Source organism: Schistocerca serialis, chromosome 2 (genome assembly GCF_023864345.2).
Source record: "Schistocerca serialis cubense isolate TAMUIC-IGC-003099 chromosome 2, iqSchSeri2.2, whole genome shotgun sequence".
Classification (NCBI taxonomy): Eukaryota; Metazoa; Arthropoda; class Insecta; order Orthoptera; family Acrididae; genus Schistocerca; species Schistocerca serialis.
Genome location: NC_064639.1, coordinates 827722281 through 827739720, shown reverse-complemented (window position 1 = coordinate 827739720; position 17440 = coordinate 827722281). Strand labels below are relative to the sequence as shown.

General features: G+C 39.8%; 1 protein-coding gene across 2 annotated transcripts in view; it reads right to left on the bottom strand.

The window, feature by feature from the left end:
• Window positions 1-5436: 5436 nt before the first annotated feature.
• LOC126458088 (CSC1-like protein 2) overlaps window positions 5437-17440 on the bottom strand; it is a 180083-nt gene continuing 168079 nt past the window's right edge. For both annotated transcript variants that reach the window (XM_050094905.1, XM_050094906.1), the window contains exons 13-16: window positions 16742-16927; window positions 11362-11498; window positions 10907-11187; window positions 5437-7284 (exon numbers count right to left, since the gene is read on the bottom strand). In XM_050094905.1, coding sequence (XP_049950862.1) covers window positions 6991-7284; window positions 10907-11187; window positions 11362-11498; window positions 16742-16927 — 898 coding nt within the window. In that variant the 3' untranslated portion in view covers window positions 5437-6990. The remainder of the gene's footprint in view (window positions 7285-10906; window positions 11188-11361; window positions 11499-16741; window positions 16928-17440) is intronic.

Below are 17440 nucleotides of genomic sequence, written 5' to 3'. Positions count from 1 at the left end.
GGTAGATATCGAAATAGACGACAGAGGGATAGAGAAACAATTAAAATCACTCAAAAGAGGAAAGACCGCTGGACCTGATGGGATACCAGTTCGATTTTACACAGAGTACGCGAAGGAACTTGCCCCCCTTCTTGCAGCAGTGTACCGTAGGTCTCTAGAAGAGCGTAGCGTTCCAAAGGATTGGAAAAGGGCACAGGTCATCCCCATTTTCAAGAAGGGACGTCTAACAGATGTGCAGAACTATAGACCTATATCTCTAACGTCGATCAGTTGTAGAATTTTGGAACACGTATTATGTTCGAGTATAATGACTTTTATGGAGACTAGAAATCTACTCTGTAGGAATCAGCATGGGTTTCAAAAAAGACAGTCGTGTGAAACCCAGCTCGCGCTATTCGTCCACGAGACTCAGAGGGCCATAGACACGGGTTCACAGGTATATGCCGCGTTTCTCGACTTCCGCAAGGCATTCGATACAGCTCCCCACAGTCGTTTAATGAACAAAGTAAGAGCATATGGACTATCAGACCAATTGTGTGATTGGATTGAGGAGTTCCTAGGTAACAGAACACAGCATGTAATTCTCAATGAAGAGAAGTCTTCCGAAGTAAGAGCGATTTCAGGTGTGCCGCAGGGGAGTGTCATAGGACCGTTGCTATTCACAATACACATAAATGACCTGGTGGATGACATCAGAAGTTCACAGAGGCTTTTTGCAGATGATGCTGTGGTGTATCGAGAGGTTGTAACAATGGAAAATTGTACTGAAATGCAGGAGGATCTGCAGCGAATTGACCCATGGTGCAGGAAATAGCAATTGAATCTCAATGTAGACAAGTGTAATGTGCTGCGAATACATAGAAAGATAGATCCCTTATCATTTAGCTACAATATAGCAGGTCAGCAACTGGAAGCAGTTACTTCCATAAATTATCTGGGAGTACGCATTAGGAGTGATTTAAAATGGAATGATTATATAAAGTTGATCGTTGGTAAAGCAGATGCCAGACTGAGATTCATTGGAATAATCCTAAGGAAATGCAATCCAAAAACAAAGGAAGTAGGTTACAGTACGCTTGTTCGCCCACTGCTTGAATACTGCTTAGCAGTGTGGGATCCGTACCAGATAGGGCTGATAGAAGAGATAGAGAAGATCCAACGGAGAGCAGTGCGCTTCGTTACAGGATCAATTAGTAATCGCGAAAGCGTTGCGGAGATGATAGATAAACTCCAGTGGAAGACTCTGCAGGAGAGACGCTCAGTAGCTCGGTACGGGCTTTTGTTAAAGTTTCGAGAACATACCTTCACCGAAGAGTCAAGCAGTATATTGCTCCCTCCTACGTATATCTTGCGAAGAGACCACGAGGATAAAATCAGAGAGATTAGAGCCCACACAGAAGTATACCGACAGTCCTTCTTTCCATGAACAATACGAGACTGGAATAGAAGGGAGAACTGATAGAGGTACTCAGGGTACCCTCCGCCACACACCGTCAGGTGGCTTTCGGAGTATGGATGTAGATGTAGAGGAGGACATCCAACACCTCAGTCAGTCAATGTCAAGCCAAATAACTGCTTGCATAAGGACCAGAGGTGGACCAACACACTATTGACACATTATTGACTTCCTCAGTTTGATGTACATGTACATCACATTTATTAATTTCCATTGTTGTGGCTGATTTGTTTGTTTGATGTGGCTGGATTGCTGTGCCACTTACCACACTCCCCAGACTAAAGCCCTTGTGACTTCACAACGTGATTCTAAGACAAAAGAAGAACTTCATAGCATTCACTTCAGAACTATTACAGACATTTATCTGGCAACAGACTGATCTACTCACACTATCAACACTACTGGCACTGCTTAAGAGTATACTGAAGGACAGTAAAACTTTAAACATGTATCCAATTTGTACAAATTGTAAATAAATAGTGGCCACTATTAAAGTTCCAACCCTTGTAGAATTTATACACACACTATATATATATATATATATATATATATATACACACACACACACACACACACACACACACACACACACACACACACACTCCCGGAAATTGAAATAAGAACACCGTGAATTCATTGTCCCAGGAAGGGGAAACTTTATTGACACATTCCTGGGGTCAGATACATCACATGATCACACTGACAGAACCACAGGCACATAGACACAGGCAACAGAGCATGCACAATGTCGCCACTAGTACAGTGTATATCCACCGTTCACAGCAATGCAGGCTGCTATTCTCCCATGGAGACGATCGTAGAGATGCTGGACGTAGTCCTGTGGAACGGCTTGCCATGCCATTTCCACCTGGCGCCTCAGTTGGACCGGCGTTCGTGCTGGACGTGCAGACCGCGTGAGACGACGCTTCATCCAGTCCCAAACATGCTCAATGGGGGACAGACCCGGAGATCTTGCTGGCCAGGGTAGTTGACTTACACCTTCTAGAGCACGTTGGGTGGCACGGGATACATGCGGACGTGCATTGTCCTTTTGGAACAGCAAGTTCCCTTGCCGGTCTAGGAATGGCAGAACGATGGGTTCGATGACGGTTTGGATGTACCATGCACTATTCAGTGTCCCCTCGACGATCACCAGTGATGTACGGCCAGTGTAGGAGAGCGCTCCCCACACCATGATGCCGGGTGTTGGCCCTGTGTGCCTCGGTCGTATGCAGTCCTGATTGTGGCGCTCACCTGCACGGCGCCAAACACGCATACAACCATCATTGGCACCAAGGCAGAAGCGACTCTCATCGCTGAAGACGACACGTCTCCATTCGTCCCTCCGTTCACGCCTGTCGCGACACCACTGGAGGCGGGCTGCACGATGTTGGGGCATGAGCGGAAGACGGCCTAACGGTGTGCGGGACCGTAGCCCAGCTTCATGGAGACGGTTGCGAATGGTCCTCGCCGATCCCCAGGAGCAACAGTGTCCCTAATTTGCTGGGAAGTGGCGGTGCGGTCCCCTACGGCACTGCGTAGGATCCTACGGTCTTGGCGTGCATCCGTGCGTCGCTGCGGTCCGGTCCCAGGTCGACGGGCACGTGCACCTTCCGCCGACCACTGGCGACAACATCGATGTACTGTGGAGACCTCACGCCCCACGTGTTGAGCAATTCGGCGGTACGTCCACCCGGCCTCCCGCATGCCCACTATACGCCCTCGCTCAAAGTCCGTCAACTGCACATACGGTTCACGTCCACACTGTCGCGGCATGCTACCAGTGTTAAAGACTGCGATGGAGCTCCGTATGCCACGGCAAACTGGCTGACACTGACGGCGGCGGTGTACAAATGCTGTGCAGCTAGCGCCATTCGACAGCCAACACCGCGGTTCCTGGTGTGTCCGCTGTGCCGTGCGTGTGATCATTGCTTGTACAGCCCTCTCGCAGTGTCCGGAGCAAGTATGGTGGGTCTGACACACCGGTGTCAATGTGTTCTTTTTTCCATTTCCAGGAGTATATATATATATATATATATATATATATATATATATATATATAAAAAAACAAAGATGATGTGACTTACCAAATGAAAGTGCTGGCAGGTCGACAGACACACAAACAAACACAAACATACACACACACAAAATTCAAGCTTTCGCAACAAACTGTTGCCTCATCAGGAAAGAGGGAAGGAGAGGGAAAGACGAAAGGATGTGGGTTTTAAGGGAGCGGAAAGACTTACCTTAGGGGGGGAAAAAAAAAAAAAAAAGGAAAAAAGGACGGGTATACACTCGCGCACACACACACACACACACACACACACACACACACACACACACACATATCCATCCACACATATACAGACACAAGCAGACGTATTTTATATATATATAGGTCTTTAAATATGTCTGCTTGTGTCTGTATGTGTGGATGGATATGAGCGTGTGTATACCTGTCCTTTTTTCCCCCTAAGGTAAGTCTTTCCACTCCCGGGATTGGAATGACTCCTTACCCTCTCCCTTAAAACCCACTTCCTTTCGTCTTCCCCTCTCCTTTCCTCTTTCCTGATGAGGCAACAGTTTGTTGCGAAAGCTTGAATTTTGTGTGTATGTTTGTGTTTGTTTGTGTGTCTATCGACCTGCCAGCGCTTTCGTTCGGTAAGTCACCTCATCTTTGTTTATATATATATATATATATCCCCCACAGAAGAACCACAAAAGTGCCCCACTTGTGACAGGATACTTTCCGGGACTGGACCAGACTCTGAATGTGGCTCTCCAGCAGGGATACGACTTCCTCAAATCCTGCCCTGCAATGAGATCCATCCTTCATGAAATCCTCCCCACTGCGCCAAGAGTGTCTTTCCGCCATCCACCTAACCTTCGTAACCTGTTAGTTCATCCCTATGAAATCCCCAAACCACCTTCCCTACCCTCTGGCTCCTATCCTTGTAACCGCCCCCGATGCAAAACCTGTCCCATGCACCCTCCCACCACCACCTACTCCAGTCCTGTAACCCGGAAGGTGTACACGATCAAAGGCAGAGCCACGTGTGAAAGCACCCACGTGATTTACCAACTGACCTGCCTACACTGTGATGCATTCTATGTGGGAATGACGAGCAACAAACTGTCCATTCGCATGAATGGACACAGGCAGACAGTGTTTGTTGGTAATGAGGATCACCCTGTGGCTAAACATGCCTTGGTGCACGGCCAGCACATCTTGGCACAGTGTTACACCGTCCGGGTTATCTGGATACTTCCCACCAACACCAACCTATCCGAACTCCGGAGATGGGAACTTGCCCTTCAGTATATCCTCTCTTCTCGTCATCCGCCAGGCCTCAATCTCCGCTAATTTCAAGTTGCCGCCACTCATACCTCACCTGTCTTTCAACAACTTCTTTGCCTCTACACTTCTGCCACGACTGACATCTCTGCCCAAACTCTTTGTCTTTAAATATGTCTGCTTGTGTCTGTATGTGTGGATGGATATGTGCGTGTGTATACCTGTCCTTTTTTCCCCCTAAGGTAAGTCTTTCCGCTCCCGGGATTGGAATGACTCCTTACCCTCTCCCTTAAAACCCACTTCCTTTCGTCTTCCCCTCTCCTTCCCTCTTTCCTGATGAGGCAACAGTTTGTTGCGAAAGCTTGAATTTTGTGTGTGTGTTTGTGTTTGTTTGTGTGTCTATCGACCTGCCAGCGCTTTTGTTCGGTAAGTCACCTCATCTTTGTTTATATATATATATATATATATATATATATATATATATATATATGGAAACATTCCACGTGGGAAAAATTATATATAAAAACAAAGATGAGGTGACTTACCGAACGAAAGCGCTGGCAGGTTCGTTCGGTAAGTCACCTCATCTTTGTTTATATATATATATATATATATGAGGAACAGGGGAAATACTAAACTCATCAGGTAAAAAAGGGACATTGTTCACAAAAAAATTCTACAAATGTCGTAGCAACGAGGTGCTTTATTTAAACTTGAAGACTAGTCACATTTCATTGTTGTTGCCCGATAGTAGAAAAGACTGACCAAAACACAAAACATTCGAAAACACACACACACACACACACACACACACACACACACACACACACACACACGTACGTTTCCCCTTATTTTCTCTATTGTTAGCATTTGGAGAGTGCCTTTATTTTATTTCTTATTGTGTTTGTATTTCTGTGCTGTTCGTTTTCAGAGGTTGATTACAAAACCCCTGTGAAAGAAATTAGTGCTGATACTTAGATGCAATTCTAACTATGGTATTTCCACAATTTTTCATAAAATAATGAAGTTCTATAATTAAATAAAAATACCATAAAAATGTTTTACTTGAAATCTGAGTGTTTGATGTTTTATATTACATGGAACAAGTTATAGTTAATGCTATATTTCAGTATGTTCATAGCAATTATGATCTGTGGACAATATTATATTTTGTAGTGTTTACAAATCTGTTACAATGCAAGTAATTATTATCATAAATATAATTCTTAAATTTATTAATAAATATACAATATAATAATGTAATAAAACCACAGCACATTACTTTTCAGTCAGTCTGTATCACAAGAGAGACAATAATGATATCCCACAATACATTTTATGCACACAAACAGGAGACGGAGCAAACTACATTTAATGGCAATATATTTTTGTGTCAGACACCCCACAATAATTTTACAGGTAATCAGAGATCACCTTACTGTTGATTGTGTGATACTTATGGCTTGAAAAAGTTAGTTTCAGTACCACTTCGGTAAATACTGAATGTCAGTTTTACTGTTTAAATGTCTGGTAAGTATTAGCTGCCACTATAAACAATACTGGCACATAAATTAAGAGCCACTGACACTACACTGATCAAACTGATGTGTAGTGAAAGCACTAACCTACAAAACTGAGTTGTTGAACCCAACTTTTAAATTAGTGTTTTAACATGTTAAAGTCCAAAATAAACACACTGAGCTTTCACTCACAAAGTATTTGTTTTAAAATATGTCAAAATATTTGGTATCAGTCATTGAATTAATTAAAAATTATCCAAAACCTAACACTGCAGAATGAGAGCGTTACTTTAAGATAGGCAACAACAACTTCACTGCTTCAGTCCCACTGTCCATACTAAAAACATTAAAAACCATGCAGATAATTAAACTGATGCAAAAATCCAGATAGTGTAATGCAATTAAAAGTTCAGATAGCACCATGAATAAATGGATGAAGAAACTTATGACAGTGCAGGTACATAATACACCCCCCCCCCCCCCCAATATGCTTTCACCAATATCTTCGTCCAAAATTAGCATTCACAATCTTCATAAAAAAAATTATAAGAAAGATATAGGAAACAGAGATCATAAGACATCAAAAAACCACTGCTTGCCAGTGTACTAATTCTTCAGCAATCTCTGAAGTATATGGAACTATTTATTCTTCTGTGACATATTAAAACTTGTATCTAGACTAGTAACAATATAAACTAGTAGGGTCCGGAACCCATAGGCTACACTTCAGCACCATGCCTGCCCTCATAATCCTGATAAAGTAGTATGTGGTCAGGCGACGTTAGAGCTGCTGGCCCATCTGGTGAACCAGTGCCATACGTCCTCCTCAAAACTGATATTCCCTCAGCAGGTGTCTGCACACTCACAACATCTGGTTGCCTTAAAACAGAGGGCCGAAGAACAGCTGGAACAAAGCGGTGCTGGGATGTGTAAACTGTCCCGTTTCCACTGTTGTGCTCAGGGCTTGTGTGTGTTGAAGAACTGGGAGACTGCCAATTGTTGTGCGTGCCATTCTGTAAAATTTGTAAAATTTGTGAGCTTCTCTTTCTCATACTAAACACTGACAAACAGTAGCAACAAAAATGTGTATGTCAAATCAATGCAATCACATTAGGACCACTATCATCTAGCTGATAAACTACAAATGATTAACAGAACATATTGAGGAGAATACCTGACAGCATTACTTTACAATTTCATGAAAGTCATGTACATAAAAGTTGTTAAAGTAATTCACTCTGCCATTTTCTGTCACATATGAAAATAAACTAGTATTAACACAAATGAAAAAATAAAGAGTTAGAATATACATCCAACGTTTTCTATTTTCATCAACTGAAAATATAATAAGTTTTATATAAGTCAGTCTCTCTCTCTCTCTCTCTCTCTCTCTCTCTCTCTCTCTCTCTCACCCCCCTCCCCCCCACCTACCTACCCACCATAGCTGCACTTTAATGCCAGTAATTTTGTTATGATGAGTTATGGTGAGTAAGCTACAGTATGCACAATGATGTCAGCTGTCCTCGTGTGGCTGCTTGTTCAGGTAAGCATAGCTCATTATGTGCATTCTCCCCACTCCCACCCCCCACTGTTACAACTCAAGGTGCAGTGGTACATGCAGCATCACTGCAGAGTGGTTTGTGTGTGGAGGGGCATTGGCAGGAATGCGCATCTACGCAATGTGCTATTGAAGTAGCTATACATTATATGACTTGCACATTATGCAACAAATTTAATAGTTTTTTAACACTGTTTATGTTTGCTGATGTAAAGAAATATGTTCCATCCCCAACCTCTTATGAGCTTTTTAGAGTAGCCCACATCCTTCCTTGGGGTTCAACCATACTCATATCAAATTTAATTGAAATCATTTCAATGCTGTAGTTGTGGAACCATAACAAGCGTTACTTTTGCATTTATATATAAGCAGGACGTTAAAAAAAGAATTCTGGGATTTTGAAAAAGTGCTACTGAAATTTGTTTAACTTAATGAACATAACTGTTCTATTTATTGTGTTGTACGAGCCTTCGCCTTGACATGTGCCAAAGAGTTGTCTACTGGCATGTGACACACCCCAGTACGATGTTGACAGTGCAACAGAATGCACAGTGGTTCTTGGGTATGCTGAGTTTAAATCAATTATTAGTGTGCAGCACTGCTTTTGAGAAACTTGTCCAGCACAAAATGTACCTGACAGGTCAACCAGTGTCGAGACACGGGAAGTGTGTTGTAAAGTCAGCTGACAGCAAGTGAAGGCAAATGAAGAAATCATGCACTCTTATATCAGAAGACTGAAAAAATCTCTTGCTTGACGAAGTCTTCAGTTGAACATATCAAACACTTTTCAATGTCATTTATAAAAGGCTATGACTGCTTGCCTACAACATTCAGGTTAGACAAGATAGAAAACTGACCGATCGCCCTAAGTGTACAAGCTTCACCAGTTTAATGTTAAATGAAATTTATAACAATCCAAATTTTCTTAAACAAGTGCTGTTTTCAAACAAAGCAACATTCCATACAAATGACTCTTAATTGTCACAAAAAACCACCGTTGTAGGCATAATTTATCTTGCTATGCCTGAATTGCTGGTGTATGAAGAAAGAAATTTAATTTTCCTTCAATTCGACATTTAAATCATTTCATTATCTTTAACAGTTTTTCTGTAATGTTCGTTAAAAATCCTTTTTGGAACACTGCAAACAACACTGTGTCCCAGGAGAAATGGTCAACATTCAGGGATATGACAGAGATGATAATTCAAAGCAAGAAATCCTAGTAGCAAATATGGGCTGTAAAATGCATACCTTAAGAGCTATGGGCACTTGTTCATCCCCACTTCTGTAAAACATCTCTTCTAATGAAGTAGTGCTCACAGTATGTATGCATTTTAGAATCCATGTTTATTGTACTTTTTTTTTGCATCGAATGATCCTGCCTGTTATGCCCTAAATACTGAAATCTGCACAGATTTATTTATTTATTTATTTATATTTTTTTACTTCAGTTTAATACTTCCGTTGTTCACAAATTGCAACATCACCTAATCGTTTCATGCTAATTAAGGCCATAGAAGCATAGTCTTTCCTATAAGTACTTCTGATCTAAAAGCAATTGTCGTAGCTGGTGTAGGGGGTCTTTTTTAATTCTGTCTTTTGAGTTCTTGTCATGATATTTCTGCACAAACTTTCATTCCATAAAACACATTTATTTAGAAGTCAAACACCAATTTTCATTGATAAGCTTTAAAAATATTTTAATATAACAATGTTTTCATACAAATTTCAATCCCTTATTTCAGCCTACTTTGGGGTTGTCAAACAGCAATTTTCATAAATGTAGCTTTGGAAATGCTTAAGTAGTTCTTTAATAATGATTTATTTCCAAAGTATTTCACCTCCACAGGGGTTATATTTCCAAAAATTCTGAACCATGCATTTTTTATTTTGACTAAAAGATGAAATAATAATTTTCAGTTATAACTTCAAAACTGCTTTAATAGTGACATATTTTAAGGAAAACTCCCATCCCCTATTTCACCTGCTTAGGGATGTAATTTCAAAAAATCCCTTCTTAAGTAATGCCTACAGTATATGATCAACACCTTCAAATTTCAAGCTTCTGTCCTTACCAGTTTAGGCTAGGCGCTGATGAGTAAGCTGAGGACAGTTACAACTGTTTCATCTGAAACTTCCTCACTGCAATTGCCATAATTCAATTTTTTTCGGTGTTATGAAAAGGACAGATTGCTACTCACCGTAAAAATGACACATTGAGTAGCAGCAATCAAACAAACACACACACACACACACACACACACACACACACACACACACACACGATCGCTATTTCTGTCCCCTTTAGATCAGAATGGCATTCTGGCCCGAGCAGCTAGAGATGGTGGTCAGGTGTGCGTGAGGTGTGCTTTCTGGTGGCAACGTGTATGTTTCCTTTTCTGAAGAAGGCTTTGACAAAAGCTCAATGAGTAACAGTCTTTCATTGTTCCTGTCTGCAACTCAATATGTCATCTTTATGGTGTGTACCAAGATTTCCTTTTCATAATATTGCTGGTATTCCAACCTGGACTTCCCACAGTTTGATTTTTTTTTGTTTCACACACATTTATTTTGTTGCTCCTCTTACATATTTTCCTTCAGTTTTTCTCTACTATTTGCTGCTCCTGTTCATCCTCCCATCTAAGCTTCTGTTACCCTAGTTGTTTTTCTCTTGACTGTGCAGTGCATCAATCCTAACTTACTGGTTGAGGCATTCCTTTTAATTTGTCTCTCAACCTATCTGTTTGTGTTTCTTTTCATGCAGGGACCTCAGTGAATTCTTTAGTTTGTAATTAGTGTTGTTTCCTTTGGCCTTCTTTGTAACAGAAACAAGCTACAGTTTTCAATCTTTAGCACTTTTGTGGCTATCTCAATGTACCTGTCTCCTATTTCTGCTGCTTGGTGAATAGAAAGTTTTTTACAACTATATTTTGTTGTATATGTTCATGTAGCACAAGTCATAAAATGAAGACAGTACCAGAGAAAAGAAAAGAGAAGAAATAGTAATCACATTGAAATGAGTGTCATAAATCTAAAAAAACTTAATACCAGATTAATATATATTTTTATAACCTCACCTGATAAGATATAGGACTGAAACCCTTGCAGCAGTGGAACACTACCTGTGTCCACAAAAACACCATTGTAATGAAAAACCCAACTGCAGAATAAATTGTGATGTCCCTGAAGCCGTTCCTTATGTATGACAGCATAACAAAACTCAGCTGCAGCAATGAAATTGAAAATATTACAATATTTATGGCTGATGCATGTATGCGTGAACTGATTTTTGATGGCCCATATGCCCAGTATATGTTGTAACGATCAACAAAATGCTTTAGCACCATGTATAAAAGACCTGAAATTGTACAAAAGTATGTGATTATAAATGTGCATGTTGCAATTGCTTGACTGTTGCTTATTTCCAATGTAATTTAATGCAATAAAACATTAAAATGACAGACATAAGATGACCTGAAGTTCATACCAAACAGTAAATTTAGTTTAACCTAGTAAGTACACAATTAATTACCACATGGTGTGATTAGTGGACAAGGTAAACTGTATATAACTGTTGTGGCAAAGATCAGTAATGTCCAAGCATACTGAACCCCAAAAGGAAATTCATAGAAGATAGCTTTCCGAACACTTGCACTTTCTGCTTTTGACCTGAAATAATAAAATTATGTTGAGAATTATTCTTTTTACACCTTGTCTGTATTCTATGGCAAAGCACAAAACTGACATTAATATAACTATAATCAAGAGTTTTCATGCATGAAGGGATATTGCAGTCTAACTTGAAAATCATTTCTGTATTTAATTTGTGTAATATCGTCTACTGAAAGGAAAGCACAAGCTGCATCCATAGTAAGTACATTAAATATCTTAAATTAAACATTACTAAATTCTATCTTTTGACAATGGTTTAAACTTCCAGACACACATGCTTTTTTGAATTCTGCATATGTAAGATAAATTACACTTAATTAATTATTACAATAATGGCAAGAAAAAGTGATTGCATCTCAACAAAAAAATTAAGAACAAATGTGAAGTCTACAAAACTGTAATTAAATTAAATTAAATTAAATGAACTGCTGTCTACAAATCACAATAGCTCTCAATATGCCACTGACTTTCAGTTTGCAGCAGAATTAAATTTATATTTCATTGCCTTCTCACTGTAATAAGTACAAAAGAAATAACAAAACAGTAAGTTAACATAATTAAAGAAATAGCCGAAACATATGAGGTCCACTCAAAAAATTCTGGCGTTCACCCTCAAAATTTTTCTACGCTTGCCTTCTACTTATTGTGCATGGTCTCCTTAGAAATACCCTTGTCACAACTGTGCATCATTCCCAATGCCATTTCCACTTCCAGAAGATGTCTTGGTATGCCTGTGGCTGGACCGTGTGAAGCGCTTTCTGTGAATTGTCTTTTACCTCACCTACTGTTACAATTTTTTGTCCTTTCAATGAGGCTTTCAACTCAGGAAATTAAAGAAAAAGACCAAAGGGGCCAGGCCTAGACAGTGTGGAGGATGTGGCAGCACAGTGGTTTTGTGTTTTGTGCAATAGTCACACACCACAGGGGCGAATACGCAGGTGTGTTACTGTGATGCAAGAGCCATGAATTGTCTCGCCACATTTCAGGCCACTTCCTTCTCACAGGATTTCATGACATGATCCAACTGAAATGTCACTGTCTTCTGCAATCTCTTGGACCATCAGTCTGGCATGCATAATTTTGTTGACATTCCTGACATGAGCGTCATCAGTAAACATCGAAGGGAGTCCTGAAATAGGATCATCTTTAGCTTCTGTCTGGTTATTTTTAAACCATTTGAACCATTTATAACACCGAATATGGCTTCAGTACTCCTCACTGCAGGCTTCCTGCATCATTTGGTGGGTTGCTGTATGGGTTTTCTTGAGTTTCAGGCAAAATTTAATGCAGAAGCATTACTCTTCTAACTCTGCCATCTTGAAATTCACAAACTGTGTGTGACAACGTTCTACTCACTACAGCACTGAACATTAACAGACATACAACAATGAAACTTCTGGCAGTTACAAATTTAACACAGGTGTGTCCCGGTATGCCAACTGCATGTCACTTCAGCACACCAGTGGCATGAAATTATGAATTTTCCAGAATTTTTAGAAGAGACCTCGTAATTTGAATGTGCTTGTTTAAGTATTTAGTTTTACTCTTATTACTGGATCTCTGACCACAAGTCTTAAAAAACCTCAATATGTAACTTCAAATCTAGTTTCATTAAATAAATATTAAGTATTTCACTGCACAATCATAATCTGATAGAACTGAACAATGATAAAACTGAATCTTTTGTGCTAATAGTTCATTTATTAAGAAAGATAAGCTAATACAATAGGAAGAAGAGTCATTATTTCAATATTACACAACATCGGGAACAGCATAAATAAGGTCGAACTGAGCAGTTCCTATGACAGTACTATCAACTCAAAGCTGTGCTTTGTTGTATAGCTGAAAGCACCTTATTTAATGCAAGAAAGAAGCCACTGAGTCGGGCTGTGTGAGAACACCAAGCAGCCACTGCATCAGTGTTGGAAAGTATTACACATATAGTACATAGACCAAGCAGATTGTCCCAGTGGGGAATGAGAATAGTATCAAACATTTTCTGCATTTATGGCTCCCAAGAGAGCACATGGGCTTCTTGAACATCAAAAGCAACTACAGCGCAGGTGATTTTCAGCTATTGCCAATCTACAGTGTTGCCCAAGTCACACACACCACTTTCATGCTCCTGCAAGTGTGTGGTGATTGGTCTCACCAATTAAAATGTTACTGCATTCACACCAAAGTCCATAAATGCCCCCACCATGAAGAGCATATACTGAATCTTTCATAAGCCTAAAATGATGTTTGATCTTGTGACCAGTCTGATATACTAGCTTAGTTTCAAGCTGTGAGGTACATCAAAGACACAGGAGAAAAACAAAGAACAGTTCCTTGTTGCTCCCTTATCTCAAGTGATGTGTGTCAGCACCCACATAGTCAAGATGCTCCACCACAAACCAATTAAGCCAATATTTCAGAGAAGCTCCACATTCTGAGCTCTAATGAGGCCCACAAGAACAGTATGTTCCCCATGCAACAGACATTTCCAAACTTTGGTAAGAAAGGAGTGATGGAGACACCTAGCATTTGCATATTAGACTACAAACATTACAGGTAACTTGGGCTACATGACAAATTAGCAACAGCCAAAGTCCACCTGGACTGAAGCTAACTTACTAGTTTTCAAGGAACACATGTTTATTGGAAACATGAATGCAGCGTCAGAAAATCTGGGAGGGAATTTAAGTAATTAAATGACCAAGCATCATGAACAGGGAGAATGTTACACAATGCTGACACCACGGCTGCCAACAGTACCTCCAATGGGTCATGTGTTTGTCAATCTACAGCTCCTCAAAACCTGGCTTCAACAGTACAATCAAGCAGAGCCATGCAGGCATATCTTGCAGCTTGAAAGCACTCCCTGGTTACAAACTGCTGATACAAAGTTGTCTTATTATTACCTGCTAGAGTATCACAGACAATAAGCCTTCTGTACAACCACCTTTACACAGGCACAATGACTTTGGGTCATTCAATTACATTTCAGAATGGTGATGTCAGAGAATGTGGCAACCACAGCAGAGTGATGTATAGGGAAGACTATCATCAAACCTAGATGTTTGGTTGCCCTGATGAACACTGCAAAAGCAGCTGAAATATTGGTTTTGGTATATTGCTTTCATGTTACAGAACATCTACAACTAATTTAGTCAAACTTATCCTCAAATTGTTTTACTATTTTATCATTTCCTTCCCTCAGCCTTAACAAGGCTCTGCCTTTAATCAAGATAATATTTTTACTGTTTCATATTGTTATCATTCTGTCTCAAAACTATAGGCTGAAACTTTCTGCTGGAAAATAAAATGAGGTTGACAGGTTAACTAGATACATAGGGATTAAAGTTACGAAAAATTTTAATTGGAACAATCACATAGAGAATGTTGTGGGCAAGACACACCAAAAACTGTGTGAGATTGGCAGCTGTACATTTGTAACACTTGTCTGTCCTCTTCTGGAGTATTACTGCTTGGTATGGGATCCATACCAGGTAGGATTCATGGAGATCAGAAAAGCTTGAAGGAGGATCATTTGGTGTTATGACAAAATAGAGGAGACAGTGTCACAGATACAACATGCAAGTTGAGATGGTAATCATTAAAACAAATTAATTTTTCCATTGCTGTGAGATCTTTTACAAAATTTCAGTCATAACTTTCTCCTCCAAACGTAAAAATATTTTGTAGACACCCATCTACAGAGCGAGAAATGTTCTGCACAATAAAATGAGAAATCAGAGCTCACAAGGAAAGATTTAAAACTGTCCATTTTTCCTCATGCACTGTTAGAGTTCGGAACAATAGAGAAATAGTCTAAAGTTGGTTGGATGAACCCTCTGCGAAGTACTTAAGACTTTTGGTATCGTGCTTCCTGGCTAAAAGTAAAGACCTCAGTGAGCTACACAGTTTAATCTCCCAGAAAAACTGATAAAAGCAAGCATTCAGCTGCCAAGTGAAATAATAATCTGGGAATAAGCAATGTGTTGTATGTTGCGTAAGTCAACAGTGAAGTTAATGAGAATACCAATTTTCAAAGCAGTTCATACAGAGCATTTTCCAATCATTTCCAGTGACTGAAAAGCACACTTTAATTGACCCTCTGTTTAGTTTAGTCTTCTCATATATGTGTGGTATCTGTTTTTCCACACTTGTCCAAAAGAACATACACCATTTTGATCCATCTGCTACTATGAATTAAAAGACTATGGAATTACAGTCATTGGCTGCAAGTGGCCATCGATTTAAATAACATTTTTGAAATTTTTGAAAACATAGTCAGTGATCTTAAAAGTAGTTAAAATTAAAATTTAAAACAGTCTTGATCATAATCTTGTTAAAGTATTTTTTTTTAATTGGAATGAGTGACCGGTTTAGACTCTATGAATTACTCATCTTCGGACTCCAGAGCGGTGGATGGACTCTGCTAGAAAATTCTCAGCAGCTGAAACATCCGGTCATGAAAGCCTTCATTGTATGACTGCTAGACTGAAGTTACACGAGCGTCGAGGGTTGACGGAACTCATCTAGCAGTGTCCATCCACCGCTCCGGAGTCTGAAGATGACTCTTTCATAGAGTCGAAACCGATCACTCATTCCAATTAAAAAAATACTTTAACAAAATTGCAATCAAGACTGTATTAAATTTTAATTTTAATCGATTTAAATCAGTGGGGAAAGTTTAAAATTTTTGCCGGATCAGGATTCAAACCTGAGCTCCTGTTTACTAGGCGGATGTTCTGACCACTGCACCATTTGGACACAGTGGTCATCACAACTGCATGGACTACCCTAACACAACTCAACTTATCCACACACTACGAATGTAGGCCCCTTGCCCATTATCCTCTTCACTTGCGGCATTTGACTGATTCATGTAAGAGTTTGAGCCCGGTGTGCATTAGCACTGAAGAGCTCTAACTCTTACAGGTGTCTGCGAAATGCCAGAAGAAATGACGATAAAGGGCAAGTGGCACTACATTCATAGTGGGTGGTAAGTTGAGAATTTGAGTCTGATAAGAGGAGTGCTAGCATAATCCATGCACTTGTGATGCCCACTGTGTCTGGATGGTGCAGTGGTCAGTGCATCTGCCTAGTAAGCAGGAGATCCGAGTGCAGCACAAATTTTCAACTTTGCCCATTAATTTAGATCGATGCCCACTCACAGGTCAATGTTTAATTCCTTTATGTCTTAGTCTGTTCATATTTTGAAAACAGCCACTGTAGCTTGTAAGCATCCTTACCTTGACCAACACAGTCTTACTGCATACATGATCAGTTCAGGAAATCTAATCAGTTCCAGAGCAGTTCCAATAAATGCTGATGTTATTACATAGTTAACAAAGAATGCTCCCTTATCTGGCAGGAACACACACTTCCATCGATAAGTTTCATTTCTTGATAGTGTCCATTCAACAAATGCCTGCGCACTGTAACAAAGAACAATAAATTAGATGTACACATCAAAGATACTTTAAATGGAAAATGCAATTCACAGCAGTATCTCAATATTTATCTGTCATTCTGATTCCATTATCACAATTCTTTAATTGTTTATCTGCCACTCTTCTCTCTACAGCATTCTGAGTGTCCTTTCCCACAATATTTATGTATCTCATTATCCATACCATTAGTGTCCCTATAGCATTTTTCTTTAGTGATTTTTATATATTTTCCCAGTTACCATACTTCTGTTGTACAAACAACTCATCATACAGGGTGTTTTAGAAGTGATGGTTAATAATTCACAAGTGGAAAGCACAGTCCAAAAGTAACTACAAGCCCCAATAAACATGGGTCCACAAATCAACCACTGTTGAGCTGTAAATCATTTTCTTATGCAGCTCATCAACGTCTAGGAACACATGGCATCTCTAAATGTTAAAGTAGGTATTTGAAATAAAGTCAATACATCTGAATGCAAAACTGAGTTCATCTATGAA